The sequence below is a fragment of the Rhinatrema bivittatum genome, chromosome 19 (assembly GCF_901001135.1).
Source record: "Rhinatrema bivittatum chromosome 19, aRhiBiv1.1, whole genome shotgun sequence".
Lineage (NCBI taxonomy): Eukaryota > Metazoa > Chordata > Amphibia > Gymnophiona > Rhinatrematidae > Rhinatrema > Rhinatrema bivittatum.
Window position 1 is genome coordinate 43,557,523 of NC_042633.1, and position 18,749 is coordinate 43,576,271.

At 47.3% G+C, this 18,749-nt stretch overlaps 1 protein-coding gene across 3 annotated transcripts in view; it reads right to left on the reverse strand.

Moving 5' to 3' along the window:
• The window catches only part of CACNA1A (calcium voltage-gated channel subunit alpha1 A), a 164,692-nt gene that overhangs the window by 108,227 nt on the left and 37,716 nt on the right, over positions 1–18,749 (reverse strand). For all 3 annotated transcript variants that reach the window (XM_029585399.1, XM_029585398.1, XM_029585401.1), the window contains exons 4-5: positions 2,711–2,802; positions 428–580 (exon numbers count right to left, since the gene is read on the reverse strand). In XM_029585399.1, coding sequence (XP_029441259.1) covers positions 428–580; positions 2,711–2,802 — 245 coding nt within the window. The remainder of the gene's footprint in view (positions 1–427; positions 581–2,710; positions 2,803–18,749) is intronic.

Consider the following 18,749-nt stretch of genomic DNA (forward strand, 5'->3'; position numbering starts at 1 on the left):
GCCCTGGTTAGGGAAGAAGCTGCCAAGCTAAACAGACCTGACCAGACCACCACCCCCCCCCCCTTCCCAAATCACAGACGTGACAAGATGAGTGTGTGCGGAACCGCAAATTACAACTCCGTTATTGGGTTGGCAGACAGACAACTCCTTGATTCACTCCAGCAGTCAGAGACATTTTCTGGGGTGGGGGGACGCTAAAAGAGCTTTCTCCTCTGCCATGTCACAGCTGCCCACAACCAGCAACATGACACAGTTTGCGCGTCCAGGGAAAGCGCCACCTGCACACGTTTCCTCTCAATAATCCGGTTACAGGACAACCCCAGGATCTCTCAAACATGAAGCTCCAACCCCGACTCCATTTCAAAATCTTTTCACCTAGTATTTAAAGATTCTGAGCATATGATGACCAGGAAGCAGGTAAACCTACCGGTTGCCGGGTCAAAACAGGCAGTGTGAAACTTTCCAAGGTAAAATTCTAAGCCTATGATTGCAAAAATCAGGATTGCGAAAAACAAGAGCAGACCAATCTGCAGGAGAGGAATCATAGCTTTCATGATAGACTTCAGCACGACTTGTAAACCTGGAAAGAGATAGAGCAGAGGCAGACTGTCAGAGAATGCAGAGACTCTTCAACCCTTCTACACCCAACTCAATGGGACAGCTCATGAAAAATGCAAAGGCAGACTGTCAGGAAACATAGAGAGTACCCAACCCTTCCACACTCAACCTAATGGGATTGCTCATGCCAATTGCAGAGGTAGAAAACATAGAGAGTACCCAACCCTTCTACACCCAATCCAATGGGACGGCTCATGCCAAACGCAGAGGCAGACTGTCAGAGAATGCAGAGACTCCTCAACTCTTCACACCAAACCCAAAGGGATGGCTCATGCCAATTGCAGAGGTAGGAAACATAGAGAGTACTCATCCTTCCACACCCAACCCAATGAGATGGCTCATGCCAAGTGTAGAGGCAAACTGTCAGGAAACAGAGAGAGTCCCCAACCATTCCACACCCAATCCAATGGGCTGGCTCATGCCAAATGCAGGGGCGGGAACATAGAAAGTACTCAACCATTCCACACCCAACCCAACGGGATGGCTTATGCCAAATGCAGAGTCAGACTGTCAGACAGCATAGAGAGTACCCAACCCTTTCACACCCAACCTAATGGGATGGCTCATAACAAATGCAGAATTAGGGAATATAGACAGTACCCAACCATTCCACACCCAACCCAATGGGATGGCTTATGCTAAATGCAGAAACAGGCTGTCAGAAAACATAAAGAGTAGCCAACCATGTCACACCCAAACCAATGGGATGGCTCATGTCAAACACAGAGGCAGATTATCAGAGAACACAGAGATTCCCCATCGCTTCCACACCAACCCGATAGGTCGGCTCATGCCAGAAGCAGAGTACGGCTTCCAAAAGTTTGTTCCAGATTAACAGGTGCCTCTGTCTCTTATGGGACTAGTGTGTAACCTTGTGCCAGTTCTAATGGAATGACTGAAAGCAAAGCTAGCAGAAAGGTCCCGTACACTCCAATGTTTCATAGACTAGCACTTTTATACATAAAAGAGGAACTTCCAACAGCAGCTCATCTGAACGCAAGACACAACAAACACAATGAGAGGAAGCAGAATGCAGCTGATAGGGGAGGTTAAGTACTCATTGGGTACAATTCCCAAACTGTCCACTGGGAGGACAAACTCCGCAAGTGCTTCTTACTCACAGAGTTCACGCCATTTATCAAAGTGCAAGTCTGCAGAGACTTGAGCTGGGAAACTTGTCGCACGTGCAAAGTAACCCCCACCCACATTCACTCCTGATTCCGGCGCCAGGTGACCTTTCTCATGGAGAATAATGTGCATAGAGTTGAAAATACAATCTAGGCATGTTAGAAAGAAAGGGAACACAATGGGATGGGGGGTTGGGTTCTAGTTTGGGCAGAATGTGCTAAAGTTATTAAACATGCACACAACACTGCTTGATGCAAACGTTTAGCACCATCCGGGGAGGGCAGTGCTCAGAGCAGTGCTCAGAGCTCCAACTTACATGCGCAAATGGCTTTTGTAACTGTCCTCATTATCAAGTATAATTTCAGAGCTTGGAACGTTTTCAGGAACAAAGAGCAAATAAATAGGTACGCAAAGCAGATGATCCCCAAAGACATTCAATGTTTGGTTGGGATTCAGTAGCAAACATAAACATGCCTCCTGCCATAGGGATCTCAATAAACTGGGAATATGGCATCTTCCTCAATGACCAGTCCAGCAGGGGAGTGGGGACTGGGAATGGTAGGAAGAGAATGAGAGGATGTCATGGCTCCTTGCGAGCTATATGTGATCACGCCTTTCCTAGCTGCCGTGAGGGTGCTCCTAGTCTGCTCCACCTCAGGTGACTATAGCAAAAAAGACAGACAGTGACAGCATCATGGGCGTTTGTACAACCTTCCTGCTGAATCCCATTGCTGCCACCAACCCTCTGCCTGCTCCTGACCAAGCCAGATCACGTCTCAGCAGTCGGTTACTCCCTTCCGCCTCTGTTCCCATTCGGATGCCACCCAAGGTGCACCTCTAAAGACTGACTCTGTTTCCACCCCAGAGGTAGCCCTCGCTTCCTGTCCCGGCAATACCCTTTGGGATGCACTAGAGACTTCCCTGCCCATGTGGGTGAGCAGGTGGCCCCCCCCGACTCACGTACTTGGGATTCCAGACACCAGTTTTAGCGGCCGGAGCACACGTACCGCCCTCAGGGTTCGCAGGTCAAAGTTAGAGTCACTTGTTGCCACGATCCTAAAAGAGAAAATGATAAGCAAATGAGAGAGACAAGTTCTTAATGACCAATCTCGTTACAAAAAACAATAAGAGAAAATGACACCAGTAAGAAGGCAAAAGTACCACTTAAAGTGTGAGCAAAGGGCAGCTCACCTGAACAATGGAGTTTAAAAATAATACTTACATGTCCCACACCCCCACGGGTGGAAGGGAGTCTGCTGCGACCTGACTCTGCGCAGAGCCCCGTGAATTAATGCGCACTCTCAGATCTGCATCTTAATTACTCGCCTACCCCAACCAGAGCACAAGGTGAGTTACAACTCAGGTACAGACTCTGCGGAGAGCCCCGTGCTTTAATGCACACTCTCAGATCTGCATCTTAATTACTCGCCTACCCCAACCAGAGCACAAGGTGAGTTACAACTCAGGTAGTGCAGACTCTGCGGAGAGCCCCGTGAATTAATGCGCACTCTCAGATCTGCATCTTAATTACTCGCCTACCCCAACCAGAGCACAAGGTGAGTTACAACTCAGGTACAGACTCTGCGGAGAGCCCCGTGTTTTAATGCACACTCTCAGATCTGGATCTTAATTACTCGCCTACCCCAACCAGAGCACAAGGCGAGTTACAACTCAGGTAGTGCAGATTCTGCGGAGAGCCCCGTGAATTAATGCGCACTCTCAGATCTGGATCTTAATTACTCGCCTACCCCAACCAGAGCACAAGGCGAGTTACAACTCAGGTAGTGCAGACTCTGCGGAGAGCCCCGTGAATTAATGCACACTCTCAGATCTGGATCTTAATTACTCGCCTACCCCAACCAGAGCACAAGGCGAGTTACAACTCAGGTACAGACTCTGCGGAGAGCCCCGTGCTTTAATGCACACTCTCAGATCTGCATCTTAATTACTCGCCTACCCCAACCAGAGCACAAGGTGAGTTACAACTCAGGTAGTGCAGACTCTGCGCAGAGCCCCGTGAATTAATGCGCACTCTCAGATCTGGATCTTAATTACTCGCCTACCCCAACCAGAGCACAAGGTGAGTTACAACTCAGGTACAGACTCTGCGCAGAGCCCCGTGAATTAATGCGCACTCTCAGATCTGCATCTTAATTACTCGCCTACCCCAACCAGAGCAGAAGGTGAGTTACAACTCAGGTACAGACTCTGTGCAGAGCCCCGTGAATTAATGCACACTCTCAGATCTGGATCTTAATTACTCGCCTACCCCAACCAGAGCACAAGGTGAGTTACAACTCAGGTACAGACTCTGCGGAGAGCCCCGTGCTTTAATGCACACTCTCAGATCTGCATCTTAATTACTCGCCTACCCCAACCAGAGCACAAGGTGAGTTACAACTCAGGTAGTGCAGACTCTGCGCAGAGCCCCGTGAATTAATGCGCACTCTCAGATCTGGATCTTAATTACTCGCCTACCCCAACCAGAGCACAAGGTGAGTTACAACTCAGGTAGTGCAGACTCTGCGGAGAGCCCCGTGAATTAATGCGCACTCTCAGATCTGCATCTTAATTACTCGCCTACCCCAACCAGAGCACAAGGTGAGTTACAACTCAGGTACAGACTCTGCGGAGAGCCCCGTGTTTTAATGCACACTCTCAGATCTGGATCTTAATTACTCGCCTACCCAAACCAGAGCACAAGGCGAGTTACAACTCAGGTAGTGCAGACTCTGCGGAGAGCCCCGTGAATTAATGCGCACTCTCAGATCTGGATCTTAATTACTCGCCTACCCCAACCAGAGCACAAGGCGAGTTACAACTCAGGTACAGACTCTGCGGAGAGCCCCGTGCTTTAATGCACACTCTCAGATCTGCATCTTAATTACTCGCCTACCCCAACCAGAGCACAAGGCAAGTTACAACTCAGGTACAGACTCTGCGCAGAGCCCCGTGCTTTAATGCACACTCTCAGATCTGCATCTTAATTACTCGCCTACCCCAACCAGAGCACAAGCAGGCTGATGCAATATCAAGAGCAAAAAAACGTGTCATCCAAAATGGGCCCCTTGTTTTCAATGCATGCACATCCCCCTCTATTAGGCATCTAATGCAAGAGGCAGATGAGCTGCCGTGCTAAAAAGTTCTCACTAACTGTAACCCTAACCCATCGGAGTGCACTGTTAACCAGCCAAGCCACACATTTTGCTTTCAGAAATTAGTGCCTACCCAAAGGCAGGCGTTAATTCCTCCGGGCACCGGGAAAGTGCACAGAAAAGCAGTAAAAACTGCTTTTCTGTGCACCCTTCAACTTAATATCATGGCGATATTAAGTCGGAGGTCCCGAAGGGTAAAAAAAGTTAAAAAAAATGTGAAGTCGGCCGGCGGCTGTCGGGTCGAAAACCGGACGCTCAGTTTTGCCGGCGTCCGGTTTCCAAGCCCGTGGCTGTCAGCGGGCTCGAGAACCGACGCCAGGAAAATTGAGCGTCGGCTGGCAAACCCACTGACAGCCGCCGCTCCGGTCCAAAAGGAGGCACTAGGGACGCGCTAGTGTCCCTAGCGCCTCCTTTTGCTTGTTTTTACCGCCGGGCCTCGTTTAAATACAGAATCGCCCGCACAGGAGAGTGGCCTGTGCGCGCGCCGGGAGAGCTCACCAGCTCTCCCGGCGCTCTCCTAAATTGTGCATCCATTTCCCTAACCTGACCATCATCAAGTTTTTTTTTTTTGGGGGGGGGGGGTGTTTCCTGCTGCTCCCTGTGGTTCCTCGTACTCAGTATTGGGGACGATACTAAACGCCCCCACTCTCCAACCCGCATCTCAATTACTCGCCTTCCCCAAGCAGAACGCAAGGCGAGTTACAATTCACGCACAGCGGGTAAGGTCCCCGCCCCAGAGGGCTTATGTGGGGGGGCAACACAGAGCAAAGTGACTTAGCCCCAAGGTCTCGAGGAGCCTCAGTGGGAGAAGCTTCCCCGGTTCTCAGCCCTGCTAAGGGGGCCACTCGTGCACGGACCCCGGGAAACTGATGAACATAAATAGCAGTTTGTTAGCCTTGGGTGCATCCTCTCGCTCCTGCCTTCCTGGAACCGGCGGTCGTCGTCGCCCCCCCCCCCCCCCCTTTCTGCCGCATCACGAATGAACGGCGAGCACCGGAGGGGGAGCCCTGCAGCTTTGCCGGCTCCACGTGCAATACGGGAAAAAACAGCTGCAGTCCTGGCCAAGAAAGGGACAGGAGGCAAACGAGAAGCGAGGGAGGGGTATCTTGTGTGTCGTCCCCCCCCACCACCACCGCTGTAATTAAACCCTGAATCACGGGTGAGTCATTAACCAGAACAGCGTGATGACTGCTGCCACCAGGCTGGGGTCCTGGAAACAAAATGAATCAGCAACGGAGAGAGAGAGAAAACCGCAGCTGTGAGGGCAAAGCCCTGGCTTATTATTATTTGGTTTTTTTTTTTTGGCTGCCGAATGATGGTAATTTCCCTAAGAGCCGGAGCGGCGCTGCAATCTGATTACTCTGCACGGAGCGTGAAGTTCATTCATCAGCAAATGCCCCCCCCCTCCCCCCCTCTCTGTCACCGCATCCTTCCTCGAAGCTGGGCCAGAGCTGCCGGAGATGCCTCCTGGGCCCTCGTCCTTCTCCAGCGCGCGCTGGGACCTGGGGGGGAGTTAAGCCCCGGCTCAGGCTCACGTCCCGTCCGAGAGGCGCAGGAATCGCAGGAATCCCCTGCGCCTTTAGGAGGGCTTAACTTGAAGAGGGAAACACCACGGCCCCCGGGGAGGCAGCGGAGGTGAACGCAGAGCTCCGTGGCTCAGCCGGGTCGCGACTATTCCCGGGCGGTCAGCTCGTGTTGAGCGGTGGCCCAGGAGGAGCGCGAGGAGATGCGAAATCTTATTATCAGTTTGGCGCAAGCGTAAGGAGAGGGAGAGACTCGGGCGCACGCAGGTTTAACGACCACTTCGACTTCCCGGTGCCTTCCCTCCCCATCCCCCTCCCCCTCCCCCTCCCCCACCCCCGCTGACCCTCTGCGCCTTCATCCAGGGCCGGGCCGGCTCTCCCCCTGCCTCGGTTTATTCAGATTGCGTCTCGGACTCGCCCTGGCCCCCCCCTTACCACGATCAAGGGCACTAAAAGCACCGAAGGCACCGTCCTGCAGGCGAGGTGGCGAGGGGCAGTGGGGGTAGTTACTGTGGGCTTGGCTCTGCCCCCTCTGGGTAAGCAGGAGGGTCCTGGGGTCCGTGCACGAGTCCGCGGGGTCCGTGCACGAGTCCTTTATTAAGTGCTGTCATTTGCCAGCAAGAAACAGAAACCCCGGGGGACGACTCGGGACAGTAACACCATGCGAGGACCGGAGAACCGAAGGAGGAGCAGGCGCTGATTTACGCAGGCAGCAAGGCTTCCGGAGTTTGAACCCCCTGCGCCAATTACTTTCTGCTGGAAGGGTCTGAGAGCTGCAGAGCCAGGGAAAGGCCGGGAGGCAGGAGATATTTACCCCGTGTGCCAGGGGGGGTGTACAGCATTGGCTCAGCACAGGGTGCGACTTGAAATGGTGATGATGGATATAAGGAGAAGAACAGACTCCCGGGAGAGCTCCCGTGCTTTCTTTTTTTCACATCGTGTTGAAAAGCCATTTAAAAAAAAAAAAAGAGAGAGATAAAGTGGTTGAAAAGAGTTAATCGAACCCTCTAAAATGACTGAAAATGCTCCTAGGACTGGAAAAAAAAATTAAATGCAAGAACAAAAAGCACAGTGACTTGTTGGAAACTGATAAAAGCATGGGATGGCCCTGCTGGGGAGCTGAGCTTTACTGGTAGATAGAGATGAAAAGCTCTGAGCGGCGTCCAAAGGCTACAGGATTTCTCTGGCTTATCCAGCCTTTTCGGCTCCTAAGCGGAGTCATTTTCAAGTGTCTCACATGACCCGCATAACGAGAATCACCACTTAGGGAAGATAAAGCCATCGCAGAAAAACTAAATGAATTCTTTGCTTCGGTGTCTGCCGAAGAGGATGCTAGAGAGATCACCCGTGTTGGAAACTGTATTCAGTGGTGACGATTCAGAAAAAGTGAAACAAATCACCGTGAAGCTGGAAGATGTAATAAAGCAGATTGGGAAACTGAAGAGTAGCAAATCACCCAGACCAGATGGTATGCATCCCAGGGTTCTGAACAAATTTAAAAATCAAATTGCAGATCTATTACTAGTGATTTGTAATCTATCATTAAAATCATCCATTGTACCTGAAGACTGGAGAGTAGTCAATGTAAATCCGGGGTGATCCGGGAAACTATAGACCGGTGAGCCAGACTTCAGTGATGGGAAAAATAGTGGAAACTATTCTAAGGATCAAAATCGTAGAACATATAGAAAGACATGGTTTAATGGAACAAAGTTAACATGGATTTACCCAAGGGAAGTCTTGCCTCACAAATCTGCTACCTTTTTTGAAGGGGTTAATAAACATGTGGATAAAGGTGAACCGGTAGATGTAGTGTATTTGGATTTTCAGAAGGCGTTTGACAAAGTTCCCCATGAGAGACTCCTGAGAAAATTAAAAAGTCATGGGATAGGAGGCAATGTCCATTTGTGGATTGCAAACTGGTTAAAAGACAGGAAACAGAGAGTAATTGGTCAGTTTTCTCAGTGGAAAAGGGTAAACAGTGGAGTGCCTCAGGGATCTGTACTTGGACCGGTGCTTTTCAATATATTTATAAATGATCTGGAAAGAAATACGACGAGTGAGATAATCAAATTTGCAGATGACACAAAATTGTTCAGAGTAGTTAAATCACAAGCAGATTGTGATAAATTGCAGGAAGACCTTGTGAGACCGGAAGATTGGGCATCCAAATGGCAGATGAAATTTAATGTGGATAAGTGCAAGGTGATGCATATAGGGAAAAATAACCCTTGCTGTAGTTACACAATGTTAGGTTCCATATTAGGTGCTACCACCCAGGAAAAAGATCTAGGCGTCATAGTGGATAACACATTGAAATCGTCGGCTCAGTGTGCTGCGGCAGTCAAAAAAGCAAACAGAATGTTAGGAATTATTAGGAAGGGAATGGCGAACAAGGATGTCATAATAAAACTACAACTACTACAAAATGCTGCGGCAAGACTTTTAATAGGAACCAGGAAATTTGATAACATCACACTTTCGCTTATAGCACTGCATTGGCTACCGATACAAGACCGAATATGCTACAAAGTTCTAACTTTAATCTAAAACATCTTACATAATGATAACCCAGGAGTAATAGGTGTGACACCTCAACCTTATACTCCACAATGAAACCTAAGGTCCCAAAACAAAGCACTATTAGCAGTACCTACGATCCGGAGCACACACCTGTCGCAAGGTAAGAGATCGCGTGTTCTCCTCCATAGCAGGCCCTAAACTAGGGAATTCACTACCGGAGACAATACGACTAATCCCAGAAAGAAAGACGCAAACGTGAACTAAAATCCTGGCTCTTTAAAAACGCTTATAACCTAACACAAATTCCATCAGAGTGCTGCGTAAAAAAGAAGCCACTCGCGCTGAATGCAGAGTTAACCATAACCAAGAACTAAAAACAGTGCCAAGTACCCTCATGACAACTCCCCTACGACATTATATATAAAATAACTAAACAAAATAAATAATGCCTCTATATCGCTCCATGGTGAGACCGCACCTTGAATACTGTGTACAATTCTGGTCGCCGCATCTCAAAAAAGATATAATTGCGATGGAGAAGGTACAGAGAAGGGCTACCAAAATGATAAAGGGGCTGCAGCTCCCCTATGAGGAAAGACTGAAGAGGTTAGGGCTGTTCAGCTTGGAGAAGAGATGGCTGAGGGGGGATACGATGGACGTCTATAAAATCTTAAGGGGAATAAAATAGTTAAATGTAGATAAGTTACTTACACATTCAAATAATACAAAAACTAGGGGGCATCCCATGAAATAAGTAAGTAGCACATTTAAAACAAATCGGAGAAAGTTCTTTTTCACTCAACGTACAATTAAGCTCTGGAATTATTGCCAGAGGATGTGGTGAAAGCAGTTAGTGTAGCTGGGTTTAAAAAAGGTTTGGATAAGTTTCTGGAGAAGTCCATAAACTGTTTTTAGCTATGTAGACTTAAGAAATACTCACTACTTATCACTGTGCAATAGTAGCATGGGATCTATATACAATTTGGGATCTTGCCAGCTACTTGTGACCTGGATCGGCCACTGTTGGAAAAAGGACGCTGGGCTTGATGGACCCTTGGTCTGACCCAGTATGGCAACTTCTTATCCAGAACAGGCTGAGCCTGGTCTCTGTGCATCCCGTGCAGTTCCAACTTTTTCTAACGTCAATACAAGCAGCTGGCTAAGCCAGGACCGGTGGTAATGAGAAGACAGAGGTGAAAAACATGGAAAGGAAGTCTGTCTGGCCTTCCACTCTCAGCAGGTAAGCACAGGCAGATCCCTAGAGTCTGAGGTGCACTTGAATTTTACATTGATTTAACAGCAGGGAAGCAGTCACAGAGACTGGCATTGCACTGGCATGGCGTTTGACACAGAAGAGTATATTTTAAGGAACGTACAGACATACTCATGTGGATAGCAAGAACATGAATTTATACAACTCCCATCTCAGATATTACTGGAAATATTTCTGGTAATTTTAGATCAGTCGTCTCAGACAATGAAATTATCTCACTGCATGCATGCCACAGCCTGGTAGTATGCGTCATAAGGAGTTCATCTGCATACCTAGCAGGGCACTCGTGAACAGCAGCCTCAACAATGGCAGATCCTGTCACAATCTGCTCTTCTACACGCAGAGGTGAACCTGAGCACACCGGAATTTAAATGTGCAAGTGCAGGAGACTACATTAGTGTGATATATAAGCACAGGAAGACACACAACACCTCAATTCAGGTGTGTAAGTGAGACTACATTAGTGTGATATATAAGCACAGGAAGACACACAACACCTCAATTCAGGTGTGTGTGAGAGACTACATTACTGTGATATATAAGCACAGGAAGAAACACAACACCTCAATTCAGGTGTGTAAGAGAGACTACGTTAGTGTGATATATAAGCACAGGAAGACACACAACACCTCAATTCAGGTGTGTAAGTGAGACTACATTAGTGTGATATATAAGCACAGGAAGACACACAACACCTCAATTCAGGTGTGTAAGTGAGACTACATTAGTGTGATATATAAGCACAGGAAGACACACAACACCTCAATTCAGGTGTGTGAGAGAGACTACATTAGTGTGATATATAAGCACAGGAAGACACACAACACCTCAATTCAGGTGTGTAAGTGAGACTACATTAGTGTGATATATAAGCACAGGAAGACACACAACACCTCAATTCAGGTGTGTAAGTGAGACTACGTTAGTGTGATATATAAGCACAGGAAGACACACAACACCTCAATTCAAGTGTGTGAGAGAGACTACGTTAGTGTGATACATTAGAACGGGAACGCACACACCCTAGTTCAAGTGTGTGAGAGAGACTACGTTAGTGTGACACATTAGAACGGGAACGCACACACCCTAGTTCAAGTGTGTGAGAGAGACTACGTTAGTGTGATACATTAGAACGGGAACGCACACACCCTAGTTCAAGTGTGTGAGAGAGACTACGTTAGTGTGATATATTAGAACGGGAACGCACACACCCTAGTTCAAGTGTGTGAGAGAGACTACGTTAGTGTGATACATTAGAACGGGAACGCACACACCCTAGTTCAAGTGTGTGAGAGAGACTTCGTTAGTGTGATATATTAGAAAGGGAACGCACACACCCTAGTTCAAGTGTGTGAGAGAGACTACGTTAGTGTGATACATTAGAACGGGAACGCACACACCTCAGTTCAAGTGTGTGAGAGAGACTACGTTAGTGTGATACATTAGAACGGGAACGCACACACCCTAGTTCAAGTGTGTGAGAGAGACTACGTTAGTGTGATACATTAGAACGGGAACGCACACACCTCAGTTCAAGTGTGTGAGAGAGACTACGTTAGTGTGATACATTAGAACGGGAACGCACACACCTCAGTTCAAGTGTGTGAGAGAGACTACGTTAGTGTGATACATTAGAACGGGAACGCACACACCTCAGTTCAAGTGTGTGAGAGAGACTACGTTAGTGTGATACATTAGAACGGGAACGCACACAACTCAGTTCAAGTGTGTGAGAGAGACTACGTTAGTGTGACACATTAGAACGGGAACGCACACACCCTAGTTCAAGTGTGTGAGAGAGACTACGTTAGTGTGATATATAAGCACAGGAAGACACACAACACCTCAATTCAGGTGTGTAAGTGAGACTACATTAGTGTGATATATAAGCACAGGAAGACACACAACACCTCAATTCAAGTGTGTGAGAGAGACTACGTTAGTGTGATACATTAGAACGGGAACGCACACACCCTAGTTCAAGTGTGTGAGAGAGACTACGTTAGTGTGATACATTAGAACGGGAACGCACACACCTCAGTTCAAGTGTGTGAGAGAGACTACGTTAGTGTGATACATTAGAACGGGAACGCACACACCTCAGTTCAAGTGTGTGAGAGAGACTACGTTAGTGTGATACATTAGAACGGGAACGCACACACCTCAGTTCAAGTGTGTGAGAGAGACTACGTTAGTGTGACACATTAGAACGGGAACGCACACACCCTAGTTCAAGTGTGTGAGAGAGACTACGTTAGTGTGATACATTAGAACGGGAACGCACACACCCTAGTTCAAGTGTGTGAGAGAGACTACGTTAGTGTGATATATTAGAACGGGAACGCACACACCCTAGTTCAAGTGTGTGAGAGAGACTACGTTAGTGTGATACATTAGAACGGGAACGCACACACCCTAGTTCAAGTGTGTGAGAGAGACTACGTTAGTGTGATATATTAGAACGGGAACGCACACACCCTAGTTCAAGTGTGTGAGAGAGACTATGTTAGTGTGATACATTAGAACGGGAACGCACACACCTCAGTTCAAGTGTGTGAGAGAGACTACGTTAGTGTGATACATTAGAACGGGAACGCACACACCTCAGTTCAAGTGTGTGAGAGAGACTACGTTAGTGTGATACATTAGAACGGGAACGCACACACCCTAGTTCAAGTGTGTGAGAGAGACTACGTTAGTGTGATACATTAGAACGGGAACGCACACACCCTAGTTCAAGTGTGTGAGAGAGACTACGTTAGTGTGATACATTAGAACGGGAACGCACACACCTCAATTCAAGTGTAAGACTACAAAAGTATGATAAGATAGACCAGGAATGCACATAAGCAGGAAGACACCTGAATTCAAGTGTGCGAGAGCGTGCGAATAATGCAGTGTGATATGCACATGGGTACATCATGGATGAAATACAGCCTAAGCTGTTCCCTACAGAGAGGCAGTGCCCTTGCTCAATCAGACATCCCTGAAAGTCCCCTGAAGCTGCCGTGTCCTTATCCAGAATGGAGTTACTTCTTTTTCTCATACATCCGGGAAAGTTTCATTTCATATTTCATACTTGATTACTTGGTAGACTTTTGTGAATGCTGTAGTGCCGTTTTAAGTTTTTACTTTAATGTTATTTATTGTCCTAGCGCATTTTTATTATGTATATTTTTATTGTACATCACTTAGGCCTCTTTCGTGCTAAGTGGTAGACAGATTTTAATAAATATAAAATGTAAATGTAAACATCGAGTCAATGACTGTGTTGTTGCATTCGGCGGTCGGCGAGCCTCCTGGCGCAGTGAAGCCTCCCCTGTGCACCGTGCCGCCCCCGATGTAACGGCATGCTGGCAGTACTTGTGGTGCATCCTTCTCAGGCGTCCATGCGCCCCCCCCCCCCCCCCCCAGGGCAGATGTTAAAGGGACAGCGGCGGGAAAGCCCACGGTATCCCCTCCTCTGATGACGTCATTCATCCTGGCCCCGTAGATGGCCTCTTCTGACAGTCCACCGGCGCCTTGCCGACAGGTTTGCCACTGTGTTCCTGGATCCCGAGACTTGTTCCTGGTTCCTGATTCTGCTGTGGGTCCTTCCTGTGTTCCTGCTCAGTCTCCCTCGCCTGGCTTCAGCGTCCCTTTCCACTCCTGTGGTCTATCCTCCTCCTCTTTGTTCCTTGCCTCTTCGGATTGGACTTCTGGCTTTCACCTCGGATTGGACCTTGACGCTGCTTAACCTCCTCCACCTGCCACTGACCACTGCCTGTTGACCCTTACTGACTGAACTCTGCCCCGAACCTCGAAACTGAGAGAACTCTGCCCACCTGCTCTCACCGTTCCTTGACCCGACTCCGCTTTCCCTTACTGTGCTGGCCCGCAGCACCTACAAGGCGACAGATCGCCACCTCCAAAGATGCCCGCGCCCAAGTCCAGCTGGCCCTGGCACCTGAGGGCTGGTACTGGTAAAGCTCCAGTTGGGCCCCTGCTTCAGCCAGCGCCAACTCCACCTCAGCGGCCCAAGGGTCCACTCCCGCCACAAGTGTGGTAGTGAGCGACGTGAATGCACAGAGGGGACGTGCAGTCGTGATGAATGAATGGCACGGCAGTATCAGCGCGAGATGTCGAACACGATCTTTAATGCGGCTTCTTCGTGGTATTTAATTTTAAAACACAGATTAAGACAACACGTAGAAAAAATTACTTTTTCATAAAGTCAAGCAGTGGGCTTGCAGAAATGGAATAGGAGCTTGATGAGTGTGTGTATATCTGCATCCCTCGTGCAATGGATATATATATATATATATATATATATATATATACACACCCTGAGTATAGGAAGAGCGGCAGAGCATTCACTCTCTCGTCCCCTCTCTGCCACATCATGCCGGTGGGTCTTTTCCCATTCACCAGGTCTCCATGGCAACCGGCCATTCCTCATTCCGATGGCTCTGCACACTTACCATCCTACTCCTCATTCATAACTGTTTCCATGGCAATGGGCTACTGCTCATTGATGCCAGCTCGTGCCACCCCTGGGGTGCGCACAGCGATGCGCCTGGCTCCCCGCCCACCCTCCACACGCCCCGTCCACCCTCTGGCTTTCAACAACTGTACACACGCCGTAGTCCGATTGCTTCTTTCCAGCTGTTTGCACATCGGAGTCTGAACTCTCGGGCATCAGCCTTCCCTACATCTCAATAAGCAGCTGCGAGCAGGGCTGCATTTAAGATTTTGGCATCCATAGGCAGAGATCCATGGTGGCATCCCTTTGAAGCTCCCAAAGCAAGCAGAAGCATGATCCTCTTTGACCTGGAGATTTGGAGCCTTCAAAATGTGGTGCCCTGTGCCTAAATCCAAGCCTGGTGAGCTCCACCACTGCCAAAAACAGCCATACACGTCTCAACTCCCAATCCAGCCATGAATACCTCTACTCCCACAATCTCCTCTAACCCAAAATCCAGCTGTGAATTCCTCTACTCCCACAACCTCCTCTAACCCAAAATCCAACTGTGAATTCCTCTACTCCCACAATCTCCTCTAACCCAAAATCCAACTGTGAATTCCTCTACTCCCACAACCTCCTCTAACCCAAAATCCAGCTGTGAATTCCTCTACTCTCACAACCTCCTCTAACCCCAAATCCAGCTGTGAATTCCTCTACTCCCACAACCTCCCACAACCTCCTCTAACCCAAAATCCAGCTGTGAATTCCTCTACTGCCACAACCTCCTTTAACCCCAAATCCAGCTGTGAATTCCTCTACTCCCACAACCTCCTCTAACCCCCAATCCAACTGTGAATTCCTCTACGCCCAAAACAGCCACAAGCTCCTCAGATGCTCCCAGAACTGATCCCTTCCAGATGGGGAGCTGAGGGATTCCTGCCCCAGCCTTTGTGCCTGGACTGGAGGGCTTCTTGGAGAAGGTGACCACGAGGCGGATGGCACCAACTATGTCAGGCAGAGAGACAGGAGGAGACCGATCTTGATGCTAGCTTGCCGTCGGTGAGTAATGGGGCAGACCAGGCTGGATTCAAAAGGCACAGTGGTCCGATGAGGAAGCCATGGGATGGAGCTGCAAGGGCCGGGAGATGGTACACTCACCTGACCTCCTTCCCAAGCTGTGGCCCCTTCCCCTGCTCACCTCCGCCTGGACTCTGAGTGCATGGCTGGCTCACTGGGAGACGGCATCCTCCTTTTCAGCCGATGCCGATGACACCCAGGAGCTCGGATGAGCCAGCCCCAACCCGTGCAATGGCCGGACTCTGCTCACCAACATCAACAATGGCCACGTCCAAAGCAGGGTCTAGGAGCAGCTCACAATGATTGGCTGGCAGTAGCCCTGACTGCCTGGCTGCCCCCTTTTCTACGAGAGGAAGCCTGCAACATGCATCCTGCCCAGTCCACCGCCAACATCATTATCGGGCACAGGGCTGTTTAGACAAGATGCTGACACTGAAGGAGCATCAACCGTGCCATCTCTGCCACCTTTACTACCTGGCCTCCTCCACCGGCCAGACGATCGGCTGGCAGCAGCCCCAACTGCTCGATTGCTCGGCTGCCCCATTACAGACTCTATGTGCTCACTTATTTGAACCCTGGTATCTCTTTATTTCAATCATGGATGAGAGTTGCTTCATTGCACCTACTCTAGGCCAAGGTCTGCACGGGGACCTAAGAGATATCACAAGAAAGAATCAAAGAAGGAATGGAAACTTGATCTTTCCAGTTATAAGTAACAGCACCTCTGTTATTCCCTTATGCTTAATGTTTACTCTGCTCTTATTAAATGTTCAGTCTCTGACAAAAGAAAATCCCTCTGATTAATGACCTGCTAGAGGATTTAAATCCCACTATTATTTGCGACACCGAAACCTGTCTCAATGCTAATGATAATGTTCTGATAAATCAAATTTCTCATCCTAATTATGATGTATTTCATTTTCTTAGACCTATGTGGAAAGGTGGAGGTTTGTTAATTATTAGTAAAAAAAATAACTTAAGTTGTACCCTACAAAGTAGAAATTATCCTCCCTACGAGGTGGCAATTCTAAAATCTCCTCAATTGAATTTAGGACTAGTCTACTGTCCCCCCAGTATACCACAAAAAGACTGTTTACCTCTGATTGAATTATTTTCTAAGGTAATCCGTCACCAGAATCTACTTTAATCGTAGCAGACTTTAACCTCCATGTAGACAAGAAACCTAGAATAGTAGCCTGTGCAATGTTCTTGGAGGCAATGGATGCATTAGGGTGGTCTCAATTTATTACGGAAGCAACCCATAATGCAGGGCATATATTAGACCTAAATTTTGCCAATATCAGCAACTGTCTAATTAATACTTACCACACCATACTGCCCTGGTCTGATCACCAATTAATAAAGGCGGAAATAACCTTCCTTAACCCACCTCCTAAAAGCACAGACCAAAATCTCAACTTTACCTTCAGGGAATAAACAGACAAGGGGATACTTTCGGAATGAATGAAAAATAAGTTCCTTGGATTAAGTCAAGTTAATTCTTCATCTGCCTTTGATTCCTGGGACCAGATTGCCAACGAAATAGCTGATAACCTCAGACCTGTACTAACGAGAACCATAAACAAAGAAAAGAATGCTTCCAATCTGAAGAATCCATGATACAATGACAATTTAAGACCCTTAGAAAATTGGAAAAACAGTGGTGGAAATCTCCTACTTCAGAATCCCTTAGAAAATATAGGTCTCTCCTAACTAAATACCGGACATTAACCAACAAAGCGAAAAAAGATTACTAGGCTGAACAGATCCATGGAGTAATATTTAACTCCAAATTACTCTTTGATGTTGTTAAAGACCCATCATCTTCCTTTTTGAGAAACTATAACTTTTTGAAAGCTGCATGCAATGAATATGCCACATCCATTTTAGATAAAATTAATAGGTTAAAAAATAATTTCCCTGTCAGTTCTCTTACGAAAGCTCCCGAGGACCCCCATGGCACTGGTTAAATGGACTGCGTTTGAAGTCAGACAAATTATCACCAAAATTAAACCAGCTGTTCATCCACATGACCCAATCCCAGCCACTTCACTGAAAGAAGTACACTGTGCTATTACTCCTAAAAACACTACCTTAATCAATCTTTCGCTTTCTGAAGGACTTATTCCATCTGGATTCAAACAAGCCGTGATACAGCCAATACCGAAAACTAAAACCAGTAGAATTGACGATTGGGATAATTATCGTCCCATTTCCAACTTGTCTTTTCTCTCAAAGGTACTTCAAAAAGTTGTGTTAACCCAACTAGTGATCCACTTGGAAGCCCAAGATATTCTTTTTCCAAGGAACATCATTCAACTGAGATTCTACTCCTCTCCTTAATGGACAATGTTTTATGAGGATTTGATTCTGGTGAATCTTATTTTCTTGTGCTAATTGATTTAATGGCAGTCTTTGATACTGTGGATCATACCCTTTTATATCATCAGTTGATCAACTGATGTTGAAGTTAAACTGGGCAATTACATATCTGAAACTTTCCATATAGATACAGGAGTCCCTCAAGGTTCATCTCTATCGGCAACCTTATTCAATATATGTATATACTTCTCCTGTGTAAATTACTGGCGGATCTATGGATTTCATTCTTCTTGTATGCTGATGACATACAGTTTTACATCCCACTTTCCAAATCATTTGAACATACAATGTCGACACTGTCAGACTATATGAGAGCTATTGAGCAAATCCTGTCTCAACTTAAATTAACATTAAACTCCAAGAAGACTGAAATAATAAGGAGACATTTGTCTATGGTTAAACCACTGGTTCTGGATTTGGGGACCTTTTAAAATACCCCCTCAAATCAAGTACGTGATTAAGGGATCCCAGTTAGATGAAAATCTTACTTTGAAAAAGCACATCCATAAATTAGTCAATATAGATTATGCTAAGTTGCATATATTACAACAGCTGAAACATTTATTAACTTTCTAGGATTTTTGTACAGTATTGCAAACTTATCTTCTCAAACCTAAACTACTGAA